General features: G+C 43.5%; 2 protein-coding genes across 3 annotated transcripts in view; both read right to left on the bottom strand.

Moving 5' to 3' along the window:
• The window catches only part of yjefn3 (YjeF N-terminal domain containing 3), a 61,280-nt gene extending 50,224 nt beyond the window's left edge, over window positions 1–11,056 (bottom strand). Inside the window, exon 1 of the mRNA XM_069680222.1 lies at window positions 10,679–11,056. Coding sequence (XP_069536323.1) covers window positions 10,679–10,746 — 68 coding nt within the window. The 5' untranslated portion in view covers window positions 10,747–11,056. The remainder of the gene's footprint in view (window positions 1–10,678) is intronic.
• A 2,516-nt stretch (window positions 11,057–13,572) lies between these two features.
• Window positions 13,573–21,771, bottom strand: part of gatad2ab (GATA zinc finger domain containing 2Ab) — a 28,733-nt gene continuing 20,534 nt past the window's right edge. Inside the window, exons 3-11 of one of the 2 annotated variants that reach the window (XM_069680257.1) lie at window positions 18,711–18,834; window positions 18,437–18,601; window positions 18,274–18,345; window positions 17,987–18,103; window positions 17,641–17,841; window positions 17,286–17,535; window positions 16,773–17,167; window positions 16,433–16,664; window positions 13,573–16,103 (exon numbers count right to left, since the gene is read on the bottom strand). In XM_069680257.1, coding sequence (XP_069536358.1) covers window positions 15,970–16,103; window positions 16,433–16,664; window positions 16,773–17,167; window positions 17,286–17,535; window positions 17,641–17,841; window positions 17,987–18,103; window positions 18,274–18,345; window positions 18,437–18,601; window positions 18,711–18,834 — 1,690 coding nt within the window. In that variant the 3' untranslated portion in view covers window positions 13,573–15,969. The remainder of the gene's footprint in view (window positions 16,104–16,432; window positions 16,665–16,772; window positions 17,168–17,285; window positions 17,536–17,640; window positions 17,842–17,986; window positions 18,104–18,273; window positions 18,346–18,436; window positions 18,602–18,710; window positions 18,835–21,771) is intronic. The other variant, XM_069680256.1, reaches the window with a different exon arrangement.

Genomic DNA, 21,771 nt, shown 5'->3' with positions numbered 1-21,771 from the left:
TAATGGACAGGGTGATGGCATGCATATCATTACGTGCAACCTATGGCAACCACTTCGGCAATGCGCGAGCCAGCTGACTACTAACGTTAATGTTACTTATTACTAAATTTCAAGCAAACTAAGTTTCAACAAGTTGCCACTAAACGATGGCAGAGACGTGTTTTGTTTTCGTGATGGAGCGGACGGTTGGAAATGTGCTTAGTGGGCGGGGACTATGGAGATCTGGGAACTTTTAATGATGGAGAAGGAGGAGATGCCTTGGGAGGATTTTTACAAGGTAATTAAACATATTTTGGCAATTTATTATTTCAAGCAGAGCATTTTATATGTCTTTAAACATGACTGGAGCTGCTCTTTAATAATTAAAAATGAATGTCAGACCTGCTCTAAGAAGCAGGGGATTGATTAAAAATAGTTTTTACACCGCCTCTTATTAAGTTATCACCACTGTCATTTATCATCGTTCATTTCCTTCACTAATTTCATTTCTGACATCTTGGGAATAAACAACATCAATTGCAGGAAACACAGGCAGAGAATTATCAGCCCCTCTAGTGATTGTTGCAACCAAAAATGCCTGAATTTGCAGTAGCTTTTTTAAATGTTACAATGCAAGTTGCGGCGTGTGCGACTGGGAAAGATGCTCCAATAAAGCAAGTTGTTCATCTTCTCACATCAGTTCCGGTCAATTTCCGTGTCAAGATGTCAAATAAAATGTGTAAAACTGAATGACACTAAAGTCAATAGCCACGAAATGCTCATTTTGCACTCCAAGTGCACATTACAGCAGAGTGTGAACTACGGGGGAGCCAGGGGGGTCTCAGCCCCCCTTAATGAGACATGAGCTCCCCTGAAAACATGATTTGTGAAATTTTGGGGGGGTCTCTAAAATATTGGCAAAATGCTGTTTTTCCCATGCATTTCCTTTTTGTTTTGTTTTTTTGAATTTTCATAATCATGGATCATGTGTAAAATTAGGCAATTTTTAATGTATGATTTGCGCATGAGGGTGATTCATCACTATTTCACTTTAATAAAGATACCGGCCTGCATGCAATTCTTTAACCCACCATTGAAGCGTGGGGCGCTATGTCTTAAACGTCACTTGACAGCCATGAAAGAGAGTGGCGGTAAATCCACACTGAAGGCTGAACAGTGCACATCCCTGGGCCTGTTTAAAGATGTTCAACTTGTTGAGGGCAGGGGGAAAATCAACCGGCGTCAGTTTTATCAGTCTGTGATTGACGGCCTTAAAAGGCGAATGCCGGAATCATACCTTGTCCACATGTTAAACCCCTGGATAAGCACTTCTGGCCACAGGACCGCAACGCATTGATCCTGTTTGGAGAAAATGAAGTACGGACACTAGCTAAAAAACTTGGCGACTCAGCTAGAGAGGCAGCTGATGAGTTCCGCGACTGGAAGTTACAAGATAAAGCACCAGGCAAAACATTGGAAAGCTTTGTACAGCAAGCAGGACATATCTCCCCACCTCATCAGAGTGTGAGAGGGGGTTGTGTGGTCGCTTCTGTTTTAGATAAGGGCTAATCTGTATAAACTGTATTATTAATTGTTAGCACTGTGTTGTATAGGATGTTGCTGAGGATTGGATCTCTTGTAGGCAGCCTGGACGATTTTTTTAAATTATGATGGTCATGCGTGTGTGGTGTCATTGACTGGTTTGTTGATGCGTGTTATAGTATTTCAGAGGTTATTTTGCGCATGTTAGTGCGGACTTGATTCCTTGTAGCCAGACTGGCATGTTTTGATTTTGATTTTGATTTGATTCTGATTTGATGCGTGTGTGGAGGTTGGATGTGATCTGTGCTTATATGTGCTGACATAACGCAAGTAGGCGTACAGGCTTGTAGTAATGGATGAGTTTTGAGTAGCAAGTCCTCGCTCTGAGGCACGTGCAAACGCCCCCCCCATATAAGTGAGCCCCCCCGAAAGCCGCGGTATAGTTCACACACTGCATTACAGTGAATCTACACATTATTTATTACATTCACAACACAGTGCCTCTGATTGGTCAATAGTCAAGAGATCAGGATTAGTCAAATTTGGAAATTGGTTGAATTCATTTCCTTTTTTGTGTGTCTGTATTACCTCATGATTGAGACATGGTCAGTTCTATTGAGCTAGCTGCTTTCCTGTCTCCCTTGTATGTCCAATTGACACTGTAACTTAACAGTGAAATTGCTATAATATAGAATTTCTCCAGATTTAGAGGGGATGAGTTTATTTGGATGTTGTGTTGTATTTTGTGTTGTGTTATATATTTTTTGTTTCTGTTGTTTTTTTTTTACTTTTACTTCTTTTGCAGTGTTTGTTGGACTAACCGACTGAAGAACTCCTTTGTCCCTCATGCCATCAGGCTGTACAACTCCTCACTTAGGGGGAGGAGGTAACAGGGACAGACTCTCTCACAAGCGGTAGCCACTAATTCAGCTCACAAAGTTAATAGTAGTTAACTTCTTCTATTCAATAGTAATATTTATTTATTTCTCAAAGGGTCATATGTGCAATAAAAATCTGTCAATGTGCAATAATCTCTCACCACAGTGCAATAACCTAATACCACAGTGCAATAACCTAATTTAGTTTAATTGAACTATTACCCACTGTTTACTTGTACATTTTCTAAGAGTGTATATTTTATATATTTTGTTATCTAATTTTGTACTTTTTTTATATATATATATATATATCGATAGATATATATATTTTGATCTTTATTTTTTACCCTCTGTGTGCTGATTCTTTCCTATTGTATTGTACTGTATAAGCTGCTGGAGACTGAATTTCCCAGAGGGAGTCATCCCAAAGGGATCAATAAAGTTGAGTCTAAGTCTAAGTCTAAGTCTAAGTCTAAGTTGTTCTGTCTGATTAATATGAAAAATGTAAATATTGGTACTCTAAATCTTGAAAGGGCGGCTGTGGCTCAGTGGTCGAGTCGGTCGGCTTTCAATCGGAAGGTGGGAGGTTCGATCCCCAGCTCCCTCAGGCTACATGTCAAAGTCCTTGGGCAAGACACTGAACCCCAAAATGCTCTGAATTGTTGAATTGCTATGAATGTTGCCCAATGTTGAAAGTTGGGCACTTTACGTAGCAGCCTCTGCCATCAGTGTATGAATGTTTGTGTGAATGGGTGAATATGACATGTAGTGTAAAAGCAGCTTTGAGTGGTCGCAAAGACTAGAAAAGCGCTATATCCATTTACCATTTACCATAAGCTAAACCCTAAATATATCACAATAAAATTTTTTTGCGAGAATTGGTTGAAAAAATTACTACTGAGTTATGATCAGATAGGTTAAAATTAGTTCAGCTATACGAATTAAAACCGAGGCAGAAACAGAAGAATGCACCCAAAGTGTTCATCACAGTACTGCAAAACTACAGTATGTGTTAATGCAAAGTGTCAAAACAGAACCACAAAGTTGTTCTGAAGAATTTAAATGCATGTTTATCACTGACACTTTGCATGAAGCCTCAGTGTCCTTTTTTCTTTCACTTGTTCTTCTGTTTGAAGGAGGCTGATGATGAATCACAGAAGCAAGTAAAAGTCAGGTGAAAGAAAATTTGTAGAAAAATCTGCGGGGGCCGATAAAATGAACCACCTGTGATGTGAAAGTTACTATAATATGAAATAAAAAGGTCACATTTAAGCAGCACAATAGTTTAATTAACAGCAGGTGATTGAGTCACTGTGGACCTGCCAAATGATTGAATGGTCTGTCTCTAATAATAGCCTGCTGCTCTGAGTCAAATGAAAGCTTCGGCCATGACTGCAAGTTTTTGAGCACTTTCATACATGAGAGAAAAGCAATGTGCTCTGAAAGTAGAAAGTAAATCACCTTCCACAAAATGTGCCTGCTACACATTGTGGCACAATTCTACATGTGAGAGCCAAAGACACTTTAGTGTGCTGCAGTGCCAGGACGTTTCACTTTAAAATCTGCTAGTGGTACCGTTGGGGAGAATTAAGCCGTAAAAGGCCTGTTGGCTTTTCAATCAAAGTTTCTCCACAGATCAAACTCTGGAGTACATTCAGCTGCTCCCAAAGAGACAGCACAGCTCCATCCAGCCCTGACTACAATCAATCTTAAACCATGTGTAAACTCACAGACTCTCACAAGCGCCCTTCACTTACAGTATATATTAAATATTGTGGCTTTTCTGTGACTCAAGTCTGTAATTCTTGTAATATTTGAATGACAGAAAGATGCAAGAGCTCAGTTTCCGGGGCCACCTACATATTTATGTGTGTGTGTGTGTGTGTGTAAAATTGCTGTAGTAATCCAATGACAGACAGTGCAGTGTTAGAGAGGAGTTGTGAGGGGGTTGAGGGGGACTTATAGATGAGCGGTCAGGACTGGGAGTTGATTTGGAAGGTCAATTTCTCTAAATGGACAATGTGTATCCGTTTCCTCTCATTGTACAAAAGTGAAGCCAAAATACCCCCAGGGGCGGGCGCTGCCATGTTGTGCATTTGGAGTCTGCGCAGTCGTAATCTCTATTTGCAGATTCTACATAGAAATGTTCTTCTGGTTTCCGTTAGTAGAACGCTTGTAGTCAGAGTAATATTGACCAATCACGTATCAGCAGGCTGCGGCGTATGCAGGAAAAACAGCCTTGTGGAGAGCAAAAGCAGGCTAAACATAATGCACAATAATGACATCACAGCTCCCCTCAGCGGCTGTCTGACGATGATTTAGCTTCTTTTTAATCTCTATAAACAGACATCTGCATTCTAACAGCTAACGATCTGTTTTAGATCAAACATTTTAATTGAGATAAATTCCCTTGAAGCGGTGTCACGAAAGCCGAATTCCTCGAATGCATCAGATCGATCCGACCTCCGTTCAACAAACGAGCATTTTAAAAGTAGTTTTCTTCTTCTCTTAAGGACAGGCCTGACAAAGCTTCATTTTTACTTTTTACAAATCTGCATCATTATGTTGAAATTTCAGCAAAGGTAAGACCTCTTAATTAAAGTAAATCACAAGAAAAATGGTTTCTTTTTCTGCAAACAATGCAGCACGCGGAAAAGGAAGTCTTGAATGGAAGTTTATCGCTAAACCGAACGTGCCCGACATGTCCACTGTTGTCCCCAGAGGCTATATCGTAGTCAGACTATAGCCGATGGGATCCAAGATTGGTGCAGTAGAGACTGGCTGGTGAAGCCACTGACATCACAAACGGCCCCTGCAGACATACGAAACATAAATTTAACTAATAATCAATTTCCCTCACTGCGGCACAGTCTGCAGCAGAGCAGCTTTTTGTGTTGGTCTGAAGCAGATATTCACCATTATGGAGAGTTCTATTACTGTAGTGTTAGTGTTAGCTACGTCTCTTCTTGCCGTTCCTCCTCTACTCTGCTACTCAGGAGCCTTGTTGTCAACAGAGCTGTCAATCATCCTTAATCAACTTCTAAAAAAACTGGAAATCAGCATAAGAACTAGCTATAATGACAGAAACCATGTTTGAGAAAAATGTATTTGTCGTGTATTTTGATTTTATAGTTTGACTCATGTCTCATCTGATAACATGGAGGAGGCGGGCTTTATGACCTATACTGCAGCCAGTCAGCAGGGGGCGATGGAGATGTTCTGGATTCACTTTTAGGGAGCTGTCATGTCGTCCATCTTTTTATACAGTCTATGGTGACAGACTGTGAGGTGAGGGATGGGAGCGGACTCGAAGGTGAGGGGTAAAGAAGAAGGTTTTGGAAGGTAATTTCTCAAGGACAAGACGTACCGTGCTGCGTCTTATTTAGGAGAGTGAGAGATAGAATCTAACCATTAAAGGTTTTCACCAGTGTGTACACTCACACTGTCTCCTTCACTGTCAGTGTTATCTCAGTAAATGTTACGCTAACAGTTGGAGTTGGAGCCGTGAAGGAGGTAAGAAACTGATAAGAGTCCATCCTGCACATCAAAGCGTCCTGCTGTGCCTCTGAATAACACACACAAGCACACACTTAAACACACACACACAGGTACCTCACAGTGTGAAGGGCGATTACTGGTGACACCTACATAATTGACACATTCTAAACCTGTTTTATCTTGTCATTTAAAAGCACGAGTTCCATCTGCAGAGAAGGAATCCTCAGTACTGCTGCTGTGTGAAGGATGAGTTATTGTACGTGACTTGTCGGAGACAAATTCCCTCCATCATTTCAATCTGCAGGAAGTGTTTGACCTTTCACCCTGCTCTCAACTCTCCCAAAACTTGGGCCAAAGCAAGATTAGTTTTTCAGGGTTTTTTTGGTCTGAGCCTGCAGAAAAAAAGGCACCTTAGGGAGCGTTTTCTCTCTCGTGTCCCCTAATATCAGCTGTAAAGCCTTAAATGATTCACAGTGTGGACATAATGAGGAGGGCACAGATTTGGCTCGGCCGTGCTCAGATGGCTCTCTTGTGTTCTTCATTAACAAAAGGCTGCTGCCTGGAGACTCATACCAGCCTGAATCAGCAGCGTGCTTTGAGGTGGAGGCAGAGGAAAACAAAGCTCAAATTTTGGACAGCTTATGTATTCCGTTGCTTTGTTTTCTTCCTATAATTCCCTTGAAACCAAACTATCAATCTTCATTTGTTTTGGCTCCCCTCGACCCTACTTCCCCCCCCGCACATGATCCCCTTTCAAACCGAGCAAATAGAGAACTCTCACAGCTAATCTGACTCTAATGGAGGAGGAAAATTATGTCCAAACATTGAGCTGGTCGCAAATCATCTCTCCCCTCCATCCTGCTTCTCTGAGTGTCCACCTCTCTGCCCCGATCATTACATTCGGCCTATAAATAAATGCCTGAGCTGTCACACAGGCAAATGGGGCTGCCAACTTGGGAATCGGTGGCGGGGAAGTGAAAGTAGGGAAGCGAGCCAAATGAATAACAATAAGCCCAATATGCATCGCCGCCAAGACTGGAGACGCATGAAGGCGAAACTGGTGAAGTCAGACAGCTTGACACACTGGCAGTAGCTCAGACAGACAGGTAAGGCTGACCGGCGAGTGGAGAGAAAATATCTCGGAGAAGTTGAAGATTTCTGCGTGCAGATGGTTGAGGTCTCAGGTGTGTGGGGGCAAGAGGGGAAAGGTGTCAGCGCATTCATTACTGTCAGAGCAGAGAGGGGAAGGATCCAGAGGGAGGACAGTGCTTGAAAACCAACCAGTAATCAAGCTTAAATTACAAAGTGACATATTGTGCTGGCAGGTGTTACACTATTTGTTGAGTCACTCCTGAAATAAAGTGCCACTGAGTGCACTTTCTAAATTCAGAGCGGCTGTGAAGAAGAATCAGGCTTTTAAGATATTTTCAGTTCTCTCCTGCCGGTTGGACGACTTGATTTGCTGATATTTGAAAACAAAGAGTCGATACAGAAAAAGAAGGAGCTCTGAGCTTTTAGAAAAACAGGCAGAATAAGTTTAGTTGCCTGAATAAATCATATGAACAAGCGTCTTAAGCAAGTTTACCCTCTTCCCTTGCTAAGAGCCAGTTCCAACATTGACAGGTTATCCCCCCGACTGCAGCCATTTCATCTGCTGAGAGCATCTGCACTTTAATGCAGGGCTACTTGCTGCATGTATGGTTCTAGTTTTTATTGCAGCTGTGGGTTAAGTTTTAATATTGTAAGAATTAATAATTTATATCCTATAGTGCCTGATGAGTTTGTTTAATCTGCAGCAGCGTACCAGATGAGTCATGCTAGGAATTAATTAGATCTTTCTGCAGTAACTATTATTGCACTACAACAGCAGGACTGTCACAGATTTCAAACTGCATGCATCACAGTAATATGTTTGTGTTTGCCTCTAGCACTTCCATTACTTACAATTTATGAATAACACTATAATTGAACAGCTTTATCACAAGGGTGTCTCCGGGCTTGTAATCTACCTTGGATCCTTTTTTTGCACAGATTCATTTTACACTTCTAGACACTTTTTATCCACCAATCGTTTTTCAGTTTTTTGCTTAAATGGACAATTTTCAACCTCCTATCATGCTATTATGGGGAGCTAATGCCATTATGGTAGAAATAAAATGCTATTTGGCTCTGTTCCTTTGGAGGACGCTATCCGCTTCTCCAATGGGTCCTGGAAAACCTCCGCCAGACTACGTAAAACGCTTCATCTGGCGGAGGCCAGCTAGCTTGGTAAACTACACTTCCTCAATCTAAGACGCCCGCCTCCGATGTCATGTCTTGTTCAAAATCGTCAGGTTTGAAATGTAGACTGCAGACCTGAAGATTTTTTAGACGATCCACCGGTATATTCTCGTCATATTTCAGATTCTGTACCGTTCTGAGCCATTGCGTGCAGCATAAACGGTAGTATTTCACTCCAGCGTCCCTTGCTTGGCCGTTCCTTTCAGTGGGAGGGGTGCAATGCACGCTGGGTGTTGTAGGAATGTAGAATGGGCGAAACCACGAGCTGTTTGTACAACTTTTTCCACAGCTATGGCGCCAATTTCAAATATTATTGCTTCTATCGATTACAGAGAACACCAGCTGTGACTGACAGCGGATTTTTCCAGGGGGGAATTTCTTCTTTAAACAGGTTTGTATAACGGCTGCTTCAGCTGTTAACCTAATGTTCTTAAACACAGCACTAATATCTATGTATCATATTAGACTCAATTACGAAGCACAGGTTAATTTGAAAAGTGAATATATTAAAAATCACTGATGACACACAAGGTCACACACATTATGTTTACGTGCCTGCACACATGTACACATGCACACACATGGGCCCGGATGATGTATAATCAGTTATCCCTGCCTGGGGGCTTTAATTGACTGCCTTAATTGACTGGCAGCAGGCCTCAATCAGGCTGCAGAGATGAGAGAGTTCAGAGGACTGGGGCGAATCCTCTCAGGTGATGCTTAATCTGCCAGCCTCTGCTGCTCACTATAGACGCACGGAGGAGAATGCAAATGCAGATAGAGCTTAATTACATATGTTAGAGGGATAAAAAAAACCCTCCTGGAAAAGATTTAATATGTAGGTTGGCGTGGCGATAACACAGAGACAGGGAATAAATGTGTGTGAGGAGATTAGAGCAGTTAAATGAATGACTGAGTGTTACTGAGGAGACACACTTACACTTATTATTAAGATGTCTTTAGGCTCTATATTTACGCCCATGCTCAGAAATAAATCCCAGGCTCACAGAGCGATTTATGTAGATAAATAATAAACAGGAGAGGAATAAACCATCTGTCTGAGCCATGCAAAGACCGTCATTTTATTTTAACTGCACTGAAGGAGGAAAGACAACAGGGATTTTACCTGCTGAGCGACAACGCAGCCAATTTACAGCAGCATATCTGGACACAAGGCGCCAAAAAGTGCAGATATTCTGCCTTTGTTCTTGTCAGTTTACTGTAGCATACATCACCATGACTTGTCTGCAAGCTGTTTGTTACTATATATATCCCTGTGTACTACGTGTCTCTGTGCATCCGTGCTGCATAGAAATAAAAGCCAATGTTGGAGATACACGAAATGTTACATCGCTTAAAGGGGCACTTGACTGATTTAGCAATGCGCTCATGACTCATGACTGACAGTGAGAAATATGGGATAAAAGTAGAAGCTGCAGAAGCAGAGATTTATGTCATGTAGACCCTTTCTCAAAGTCTGGCACCCAATATTACCCAAAATATGCAACTGAGCCACCCACAGTTTGTTTGGAGAATCTAATGCTGTAATAAAACCTCTCATTCATGAAGCCTATTCCGCCTCAAATTAGCGTCCTCTTGTAAAAGCTGTTTGGCCCTCCAGCTTCATTGAATGTGTCCCAAGTTTCACCACGTTAATGTAGGGCGCCTATCACTGCAACAGGCTGTCATTTTAAATCTAATGTGGATGCAAACAGAGGAATCCAAATGTGCATGTGCTGTGTTATGTGTGTGTAAAAGGTTGGGTAACTTACCTTTCATTTTACAATACAAATGTCAGGGAACACCAGCACTTATGCGCACACCAAGCACAGTTTAACTACGTCTCTCTCTGTTTCTCTAATTGTTTGTTATTCTGAAAAGAAAGAGGCACTTTGAACCACAGTGATTATGTATCTCATCCACAAAGGCTTGGTTGATATGTGGCCTGAGAATGCCAAACTAAACAAGGTCCCCTTAATTCAATTTCAGCTCATATTTGTAATTCAATTAGATGATTCATTGGAGGGGAAGAGCCATGACAAACATTCAAGAGGGGCGGAAAAAGAAGGTTCTTTGGGTTGACCCACGTATTTCTGAGGACATCGTCACCAACATCGTCAAGGAAGCATTTGGCGACTAAGTCAATGTAAATAATTGATATCTCTTGTGATCCCCTCCCTTCTGTTCTCCTGTATCAGCTCGCTCTGATTCAAACCGGCTGGGGATGAGCGTACACTACAAGTCTCCTGAGAGGACTTCTCTTGAGACCTATACTAGAAGATCAAGATGTTCCTCCCTGTCTCTCTGTGTAGTTCTCTTACTCATCCTGTGTATTGATTTAAGAGCAGTCCTGTGAATTGGTGTGGCTGTGGAACAAACAGAATGAAAAAAAGCAGGAGAAAAGGTTCAATAGACAGAAGAAGAAGCAGAAGAGAGGTCAAGGGAATAGGAAAGAAAAGAAGTGAGAGCATGACGTGCAACAGAAGCGAGCAGGTGCCTACCTGAGGTAACGCAGGGGCTCTATGGTTTCAGCCTCTGCCTCGGCTGAGCTGTGGTTCATCTTGTCCATCTGTTTGCACCCAGCAGGACTCGGCAAATACGAGAAAGGATGAGCTGTGCCGCTTGAAAGAATACACTTCCGTTCCTTGTGTCTGACTCTGATTCAATAAGCGCACTGTCTACCTCTGTGCCTGGGAATACACTCAGACTCTCCCTCTGTATCTCTCTCTCTCTCCTTGTGTGGCTCTTGATTGGTTCAGATACTGGAAGGTAATTACTGGCTGCTCCACACACACACACACACACACTCACTCTGAATCTGTTGCCTCTGTATCTCTGCCTCTCGTCTCCGTCTCTCTCTCCCACTGAGGACCCGGCTCTGTCTCTCATAAAACCATCTGGCTCTGTGGATCAGCTGCGCTCACCGGGAAAGACAGCCAATTAAGAATCAGCAGGCATGGTGCTCGCCGGCTGATTGGCTCAGGCTGCTGCGATCAGAGCTGTTCAGTCATCCAGGGTGCACCCCCCACCCCTTTAAAATTCACACTAACACACACACACACACATCCATGCATAGTCCTTGGTGGCAAAAGGATCCCTTGATGTGGTATCTAGAGCAAGCATCACAATGAGTAAAACACTTGACTGCGCGCTGCATCACTAACGGTGACACCTCTCGTGTGATGGGAGGTGGGAGTAAATGACCACAGCTGAGATAATAACACTACAGTAGCAGAGTGGTGCTACACAACGTAGCAACAATTTGTTGCTCCTGCACACACAGATGGAGCAGAACCACAGAGACCTGAAAAAAGCTTTAATGTATGCAGAATGATGATATGGATTCAGGGCAAAGATGAGAGAAACACTTTCACACATTGAAATGTAAATAAAATGCACACACACACACAAACACAAACACAAACACAGAGGAGGGATATGTATTAGCAGTATCATGGGAGACCATGCAGCCCCCGAACAATTCTAAGAAGTAGGTTGTGGTGATAAACAACAACACGTATACACACCTGTCGGACAATTCAAGACAAACATAGGAGCAATGGTATGTTGGTGTATGCTGCCACCTAGGGATAATATTTTGCTCTTGTGGTTTAAAACAAGAGAGAGTCATTTTGGACAAAGTGAGGGCTGCAAAATAATCATGACTGCAAAAAAGGGCAATCCATCCATCCATTATCTATCCTGTTCAGGGTCACGGGGGGCTGGAGCCTATCCCAGCTGTTATTGGGCGAGAGGCGGGTCACACCCTGGGCCGATCGCCAGTCAATCACAGGGCTGACACATAGACACAGACAACCATTCACGCTCAAACCTAAGGTCAATTTAGAGTCACCAGTGGACCTAAGGAGTATGTCTTTGGACTGTGGGAGGAAGCCACACTCCACACAGAAAGGTCCACTTCATCCGAACCGGGATTCAAACTGTGAGGCGACTGCGCTAACCACTGTGCAGCCCTGCAATCCCCCAAATACAAATTAAATTAAATTAATACTCACATGCTTATATGTACGATGAAAGCATCACCTGTTTCTGTCATTGTTCCTCCTGTCTATACTTGTTATGACATCTCTCTGCATAACAATTTCAGTGTAAAAGACTGGGGAGAAAATTGACACATCAGTCCTGTGTCAATAACAGTACAGTCCTGTATCAGGGACAATAATAATGTTGATTGAAGCTACACTTAATAACTGTGAACCCAGTTTGTGTTCAGGAAAAAAAAGCTGAGGGTTAAGATCTGATTAGTGGTATGAACCCAGAACCTGCTGATGTATTTGATCCAAACTTCAGTGGGAAAAAATCACATAAGAAATATTCTTACAAATTGTGCTTTGATTGTGTGCTGTTTCACAGTTAACTGTCAGAGTATCACAGAATCAGTATGAGAGCTTAAAAACTGGGTCTTTGTACTTTTCTTTCATGGTTGCTTTTTTTAGCAGGCATGTGATGATGTAACAGCTACAAAGGAGCTCACTTTCTATTCAAACTGATTTATAATGCTCGTGTGCAGGAGAGAGACACAACACAAGCCGCTGCGGTGTGAAATCCAGAACATATGCAACACTTCTCTCAATACTGACGTCTACAAGCTTTAAGGATATCAAATCATGTTTTACTGTAGTATGCTGCTTAATATTGGTACATTTATCCTGTACTGATCACATTTGATTTCAGCATTACTAGAATTATGTTGAGCTTTCAGTCTGAGTTTAACATCCAGTGCGTCAAAAGCAGTGGAGCAGTATGCTATAGGTAGAAAACTAATAACTACTTTTATGCTGGTAAGGTTCATGCCGAGACAGACGGCCATCCACCAATGAGTCTGCTAGATCGGGTCTTCTTCTAAACTGTCATTGGAAATCTTTCGGTGTGCTTTGGCCCTCTTATTTGTTTTGGCCTTTTGCCTTTATTTGATAGAATAGCCGAAGCGAGACTGGAAATGTGGGGAGTAGAGAGTGGGGGCTGACATGCATCGAATGATCAGCAGACCAGGAGTCGAGCCTGCAATCAGTGCGTCGAGGACTGTGGCCTCCATATATGAGCGCCTGCTCTCCTAACTGAGCTACACCACGTCCCTGCTTTGGCTCTCTTGAATACAAATTGATAGATCAGTAATTAAAATCCCTTGGTGGTTTTATTTTTTGTCAAACCAACAGTCCAAAACCCAAAGGGGCTCAGTTCCCAAATTAAAAACCATGGAAAAAACGGAAATCTTCACACAATGCAAGATGGAATAATACAATGTTTGGTGCTTTACTTATGAGAAAAACACAAAATTAAAAATGCGAATTCCATGTTCTAGTTATCCACTAAATAAAAAAGGTTGCAGCTATGTTTAAACATCCTGAATAAACAGGCGAGACAGCCATAAACGAGGGGTTAAAATTAGTTTTATTATTATTTGATAGAGCAGAAAAAAAAATCCAAAAAAAAAAAACAAAAACAAACAAATATTTCTCATACATTGTTTTCTTTTCCATTTGGGCTACGCTGCACTCAGCAGAGCTTCGACCCCAAACAAACGGAATGGTGATATTGTTGTCTAACAGTAGCAGCAGCAGGCAGTAGTCAGGACAGCACAGGGTTACACTTAGCAGGGCACAGAATGAGGGGCTCAGTCCAGATTGCTTAGTTTGCATCCACAAGACGCGGGCGGCTACCTTCTGCCTGTCAGGAATGTACAGACAACCTGTTCGACCTATGATGCTACTTTGAGACAGAAATACTAAATCGAGAGTAAATTAAACTGTGTATGCTTGTATTTCTATCAGCAATGAACATACTACTGTTGCACCATCCTAAAAGAAGCCCTAATGTACGGTGATGATACCCCAGTATGAGCGATTAGCTAACTACCTAATGCAGTGTGCCTTCTTTCAGTATGGACATTAATCAGTGAGCTAAAGAGTGCACGCTGGATACAAAAACAGGGCAGCAAAACTCCAGGTCTGTAATGAGATCAAAAAAACAATTATGATGGACATATAGTGGATATTAATTCACGCTGGGGTGGTCAGCCTCGGAAAAACATCCGTTTTTTTCCCCAATGTTTTATTTGTTCCTTAACATCCAAATTTGATTATTATTTATGTTACATTTAGTTACAGAAATGTCTGAATAAAGCCGTGGCTGAGTGAATTAAAAAACTGGACCACCTCAGAGAGTGAAATTAAAGAGGCAGCACGTGGTTAATAAACTCCATTAACAATAGGACATCCCCTGTTAAATGTAGGACATGATGTATTTACTAGCTTATCCTGTGCTGCTGCGACCTGATAAAAATGCACTAGAGCTCGTGTGAAAGGCATAGTTAGCTCAATTCAAGGACCCGACACAAATCATACACACCTTATTGTTAAAGACTAAAGAAGTCATTTGTTGCTATAGGGGAGGTTTTTTGCATAACTACATTCTGAAAGCTGTCCAGCTTCTCTCAGACCGATCGGAAGGTGAGTGGGAGCCACTGGACACACGAGAGAAAACAAATCATTTTAAGTGATCCATTCAAACTTAGGGCATAAGCATATATCTTTACTAACATGACCCTATAAATAAACCCAGAGACAGTTTGTCTAGAGAAGAAAAATAATGCACCACAACCTATGTCTAAAAGCAAAACAATGTCAAAAATATGACATTCCTTACACCCCCTCAGTGTAGCATGAATTCATGTTTCTATCCAGAGAGGGCTCAAATAAACTAGAAACCTTCTAGCAGAAGGGATTCCATTTGGGCTCCACTAGTTCTTTGGAAGATTTTTTCTTTACAATATTCAATAAGAATAGTCCTCCAGACATATGCTCCGTGTCTTTACATTTATCAGTGAAACCTTAGTCTTTATTTTTCCTCTTCTTCTTAGAAAAAACAAAGTATTTAAAAGTAGGCCACAACATGGAACCCAGCAGATGTAAAACCACCTCAACAGTAACATTAGCCTGTAATTTCAGACCTGGACAACAGGCCACTTCCAAAGTATCAGGGAGCACAATATTCCAAACACAGTATATGACTTATAGAAGAAAAGACAAAATCCTAACATTCAGCCATACAAAATAATCCAACACACATCCACTTCTCCGTTCTGCGCCGTGGGTTAGAGAGAAGAGGCAGTCTGTGTGCAGAGAGAGATCGTTTTTACAGTCCTTTTTTTTTTGTGTTTTATTCGTTTTTGCAAAGCTGAAGCAGTTATTATTTCGTGGATGGTCCTCGAAGCTCAACCACAATCCCTGTGATGAGGTCTTCAGTTAAAGTTCGGTTCTGCCACCACGTGGGCCAGAGTCTGACTGGCTCAGACTGAAGAGGGGAAGGACGTAAGGCGAATATTTTGTTATGTATCAGAGTGATTATTATTTTTTCCCTGCCCGATCCTGAGGCGGGGAGCTCAAGGGGGTTTCCTCTTGTTGCACCTGGGAGGATCAACCAATATTCAGGGAGGCAGGGACAACATCGTTGTAGAAGTTAAAATAGTACTGCCCCATGTAAACCCCGACCCTCAAAAAAGGTACCCGAATTCTAATCAACATACTCCTTGTATCCCAGAAGCCCAAACTGTCGCAGCACAGTTTGGATTCAGATAAGGAAGATGGGAGCAGAAACATCTGAGGAAGAAGTGAAGGAACGCCTGTATTCAACACAGAACTAGGCTGATTCTCCCCCGCGCCATCTTGGCCAGAGGCAGGGTCCATAGAAAGGATTAGAATGATAATGAGAATGGCTGTTATTGATATTAAGAGGGGTAATGGTTATGATGTCAGTAGGGAGGAGGATTGCATTATTTCCATGTGTTGGCTGTTTGGGAGATAGAACGGGAGGGAATCATGTCCAGCAGGTACTCTCGCTGACGCTCCACAGCAGAGGTGGTCTTATGGGCAGACAAGCTGGGGTTCACATAGGCCATGGTCACACCTGGCAGGAAACAAACACATCAGCGGTCAATGTACTGAAGAAATGTCTAATTCACATTCATTCTGTGAGCCGATATTGCAAAGAAGATGACAGAGCAAGATGAGTGAATTTATCCAAGTATTTGCCCCATGAAGAACTGCACCCACTTAAGGACACCCAGATACAACATGAGGAGAACTACAAAGTTATTCTAAAATAAAAAATGGTAGCCTGAGAAAATGGGAAGAAAGACTGAGGAGTGACTGTAGAAGAGAAAGAATAGCCCAAAGAGGAGCAGAATGCGAGATCAATAAATGCTCTCAACTTGAATTGGTCTTAAGTTTATGTACCTGTGCCGCCCGCAGTTTGCTTCCTCCAGGCAGCCATGTTGCCCTGGTTACTGCTGCTGCTGCCGGCGCTGACCTTTGCCCCCTGCTGCAGCGGACGTGCTGCAGCATGCTTACCTTGCCTGCCGCCCAGCGCCGCTGCAGTCACCGCGTTTTGCAGCTGAGAGGAGGAAGTGTATGAGTGGGTCAGACCGCGAGCGCTCACTGCAGACTGGATGCTGTGTGACAGGTGACTCTGTCAGAGTGACGAGAAAACGAGTGTTAATGAACAAGCAGTTTGAAAACAACTTTCCTAGTTTTGCAGCTTCAGGTTTGGTCCATCACAATAAAAAGTCATGCTAACCTGCTTAATGGTGGAGTGGTGGGCAGCCACAGATCTGTGCTGCATGGCAGCCCTGACCTGCTTGTACTGCTGGGACACCAGCATCTCACTCTTGGACATTGAGGGAGAGGAGGATGAGGTGGTTTTAGAGACAGATGAAGAGGAGGCCGCCTGCTGGAGGATACGCTGCTCAATCTCCTGCTCCTGTTGGAGTGCCTTCACAAAGGCCGCCTTCAGCCGGTTGGTGTGCTCAGCCTTCAGGGCCTTCTTCTGATTGGACGACATGCATTGGTCACAGAGGATGGTCCCAGCCTTCTCCTTTCTCCAGCGGGAGGTGAAGTCCGTCTTACACTGGGCGCAGGTGTATGGCTCTTTGGGAATGGAGCTGGCCATGGCAGCAGCTGGGCCCAGATTACCTACATGAAAAACAGACTGCTTTTTTAGACTAGATATAAAAATGTATCTTTTACTCTTCAATCTACAAGTGCACTACAACCTTCAAAAGCTAGCTACGAGAGTGCAAGATCTACCCACCCCTGCCGTGCATCTCCAGAAGCTTTTGCACCACCTCCTCCAAACCCAACAAGTAGATGAACTCATTATTGGCTGCTGAAGGCAGGAAGTTGAACTCGGGGGCAGGAGGTTTCGGTGGAGGGATCTCCAGCAGCGTCTTCTCCAACTGCTTACGCAGTGCTAGCTTAGCAGCTGCCTGCCGGCTGGCTGGAGAATCATTAATGCCGGAGTTGGGTGAAACTGAGGAGCCCTTTAGGCTGGTTGGAGAGGCCTGGACACAAACACAACAGAAGCCACATTAGAAACTTTGCTTGATGACATTTTCTATCGAAAAACCTTCCGTGCCATGTTAGCATGTATATCTTGTCCTCCTCACCTGAGGGATGTTGACCATGATATTACTGTTGGCCACATTAGCCACCCGTATGAGTCCCTGCTGAATGATCCTCTGGCCCTGGACCTGGACATTGGGCACAGAAGCCCTTGGAGCAAGCAGCAGTGGAGGGGGGCCTGATCCGCTGTGCTGGTGCTGTTGCTGACGTAGACTGGCTATCTGCTGGGGAGTCATTGCAATAGGCTGAGAGCAGCACATGTACAGAAGGAGCCAAAGAAAAGACAAAGAAAGAAATTAACAAAGAGCTCTTCAAATCTACACATCTTCAGAAGTTGACCAGTGTGATTACTATTATGATCTGAACAGTGTCACAGCCCCTCACACTAACCTGGGCCCCTCTGACCAGCGGCGGCATGACAATCTGAGAGTTGTGTTTGGACGGGATGTGTTGCCCACCTCGCACCAAGGGAGGAGGGATCACCGTGCCTGAGCTTCGACCTGTTACCTGTAAACACAGCAATGCAATTATACAGTCAATGAAACAGTAAAGCTTTTAACCACACATTCAGCATTTGATTCTGTGTGTGTGGAAGCTTCTGAAAGAAATCTATACTTCAGATTTACACCATGCAATACAAGCTGCACCAGGTGGCTCAAACAGAATGATGTAGTTACCTGGAGGGGTCCTTTGCTTGATGTGATGCTACCTCTAACCAGAGGAGGAGGGGTGGCCACAGAGCCAGTCGCCTAGAAAATAAACAGGGTATGTTATAATTCCCGTTCCTGATGCATTTCTCAGCTCCAAACATAACTGTATTTCATCTCCTGGGGTTTCTACCTTCTGCACTGTGCTCTCCTTCTGAATCTGGCTCTGCCGTAGTTTCTTAAGCAGCACCAGCTTGGCCTCTTGGAGTCTCAGTTCCTCTTTCAGCTGTTTGATGATGCGCTCCCTCTCCTCAGGAGAACTCTTCTGTACACACACAGTCAGAGCCACAAAAAGAGGCTTAGGAGACATAACATTCATTAGACTAAACCAGAAATGCTTGGTCATCTTTAAAAGTATTACGGGTTGACAATGCTATGCCAGTAAAGTTAAAATGTTGTTATCCTACCATTAGTTTATCTGTGTCCGTCTTTGTAAAGCAGTGGCCGTTCATGACAGGACTGGATGGCTCATTGTCTGATAACACAATCACATCATCTGGCGATGGTGGCTGCCGCTCTTTCTTAATGTCACTGAGAGAAGAAACATGAAAACAAAGGAAACCTTTTATTAGAAAGCGTTTCATTACTCAGCAAAGCTTTAACACTGCATCCCTTTTCAGTCTAGAAAACCACAGTTAACATCGACTACAACTAACTTGTAATTCTGTCGAACATCCAGTAGATGGCAGTGTTTAATTATGATTTCATCAGCCCCGGTGCAGTGCAAACGTGCACTGGGACACACAAGAAGACAAGAACCAAGAGATCAATAATGGAGTAATGGCGGCAGGGGAAGATCGCAACAACCCATTATCCTCAGCGAAAGGTAACATCATCGGGCCGACCTCCTGCTCTCTCCCTGCCTACAGACACTGCAGCCAGTCACAAACAACATCCAAACAAAGCTCACATTAACTGAATTCCTGTTTTTTTATTGGCGTAAAAGCCTAAAGCCTTTGATAGAATGTTAAGTGGCTTTTCCTGAGGACTAAGGAGAACAAAGGCGACTAGTGGCAAGCTACATATGCATCACTCTGGAGGGGGTGGAGATAAGAAGCAGGGGGTGGTTGTAATTTTACAACGCGTGGACGAATGGAAGAAGAAATCTGCCTGTATCACAGCGGGGATCCTGTAAGGTCCTGAGGATCGGAGCGTTTAAAAAAAAATATGGTCTGAGTGGTGAGCAGAGGTGGTGGAGGATGAGGTGTGTTAGGGACTGTGATATATGGCAGCGTGTTAGACGTACAGGTTCGGGTCATAATGTGGAGTTATGCATGCACTCTTGCAGTTAAGTTATATAATTGTTCAGGCGCTGTCGAGTGCTTCGGGGATTCAAGCTTAGGCCCAGTTTACCACCCAGACAGGGCCTCACCCCTCCCCTACCTCTGTGGCGAGGCCTATGGCCTAGCCGGATCGGCACAGCCTGGGCCTCAGCTCTCCCCTCCCTCCCAGCTGCCGACACCAGAGTCACAAGCGGAGCAGAGCGGAGGTCCGCCGGAGACACTGAAGAGGGTGACAGTGAGGGGGAGGGGAATGCATGGCCAGGAGCCAACCTATTGTGTACACTCTCTCTCTCTCTCACTCAGTCAATCACTCAGTCACTACTTCACACACACCCCTCCCCCATCCTTACTTGTTCATCTTTTATACTCCTGCATACTCGCTGACGCACTTCTTCACACTTTTTCATCCTTTTGTGGGCGCCTGTCTTCTGGCACGTTTCTCTGCTAACCTCTCCTTCCTCACAGCAGCTGTCTAACAGCCCCCCTCCACACACACACACACTGCATGCTCGGTTCAACGAGGTCAACTATATGACAATAACCATGTTGTTCAAACGTAGCAGTATGAGATGAGAACTTCAGCTGACTCATAATATCACCCTGCCAAGCTGTTAGAACACAATCAAAACCTGTTAATACATTATACTGCTACTTCCTGAAAGTACTTCCTGTATAGGTTTTATTCAAATATAGAGAGACGTCTAACACCCAGGCACTTTAAGCATACTGCTATTCTGGGAGGGATTACCTCCCAACGCACAGCTACAGTGTGAACCAGCAGCACTTTTCCTGCAGGGCTCTGTTTACATTCCACACTTTAAAATATGATAAAGTAGGAGAGAAACATGTCGGATTACAGAGGAATCAAGAGCTTCATCATCTCGCACCAACAAAAACCTCAGACATCTGTTGCCTTGAGTGACTCGGCCTCTTAAAATGACACCGACTAGCTTGTGATGGCTGCTACCACTCTATTGAGAACAGCTTACACAAGCATCACAACACACAGCAGCTTGGTTATGTAAGGTCCGATGTTTCTGCATGCCTCGGCTTCTCCCATCATGGCTCCACACTGACCCCACTATAGGATCGCTGAATCGGTCGTTATTAGGAGCTGAGGGGTTGCCTGTTTAAATGTAACACTGCTTGATAAGAGCCATTTTTAGCTATGTAGCGCTCTCTATGTAAAATAAATGGATGAGCTATAAATAGGCTACAGGCCTGAAAAATATGCAAATATTGAGATATTTTTAAAGATGCAAACTACTTTAAAAGAGAAAGTGCAGGTTCTCTCTAGAACACACTTTTTATACACGAACACACTCAAAACGTTCATTTTTTCCCTCTTACTGGGAAATCTGGCCTCCATTACATTTCCATTGATAGTTTTACAACAATAAGTGAATCACCATGCAGTCAGCAAACACACAAACAGGGTGGTGAGGTTGCAACAGGGGCCAAAGGTGACACTCATGATATAGCACAATCAGAGCCAACACACACTCGGCTTAATCACCTCTCTGTTCCACTTCAGCTGCCATCACATCACTCTGTGTATTTATTGCTCTACCAAACACGTCACATGACATCAGGCATTTCTCTGTGTGGTCATGTGACACACCCACCACCCCTCTACTGGCCCCTCCTTCCTCCAACTGCTCCTTCCAATGTGGAAACCATGGCAACGGCCAGTTGGAACCAGTTTGTGACACATAGCCTTCATTTTGTGTGAAGTGTGAGGCAGAGTTCAGGTGCTGCTGTGGGAGAAAATGGAGCCCAGGCCTCAGGAGCCTCAAACTTTTCAAAATGGGGGCAGTGCTGTCGACAACCACACGGCGACTTCCTGTATGACTCCTGTCAGACCACTTATGAATGCAAAGTTAGACGGAAGCCTGAAACTACAGCAGACACGTCTTTGTGCACAACTCAACCCGGCTCACGCACACATTTTATTCACGTCTTCAAAAACATAAATAAACTTTAAGAAGTTTTCAAACTAATTCTTCGTAAAAATGCTGACAGACACTGAGCCTCAGTCGTCAGCTCGTGTGAAGCCGTACTTGCTTTTCACACCTCTTCCTTTAACTCATGAGATGGTTCAACATCGGTTTAGCATAATTAAATAGCAAAACAGCAGGAAACTTTTCTTTGCATTTTATGCACTCAGATATAAAGCAGTTTGTCA

The sequence above is a fragment of the Semicossyphus pulcher genome, unplaced genomic scaffold (genome assembly GCF_022749685.1).
Source record: "Semicossyphus pulcher isolate SPU_LCO1_2020_fin unplaced genomic scaffold, fSemPul1.0.p SCAF_4, whole genome shotgun sequence".
Classification (NCBI taxonomy): domain Eukaryota; kingdom Metazoa; phylum Chordata; class Actinopteri; order Labriformes; family Labridae; genus Semicossyphus; species Semicossyphus pulcher.
Note: the sequence above shows the minus strand (reverse complement) of the source record. Positions and strands in the feature narration are given on the sequence as shown.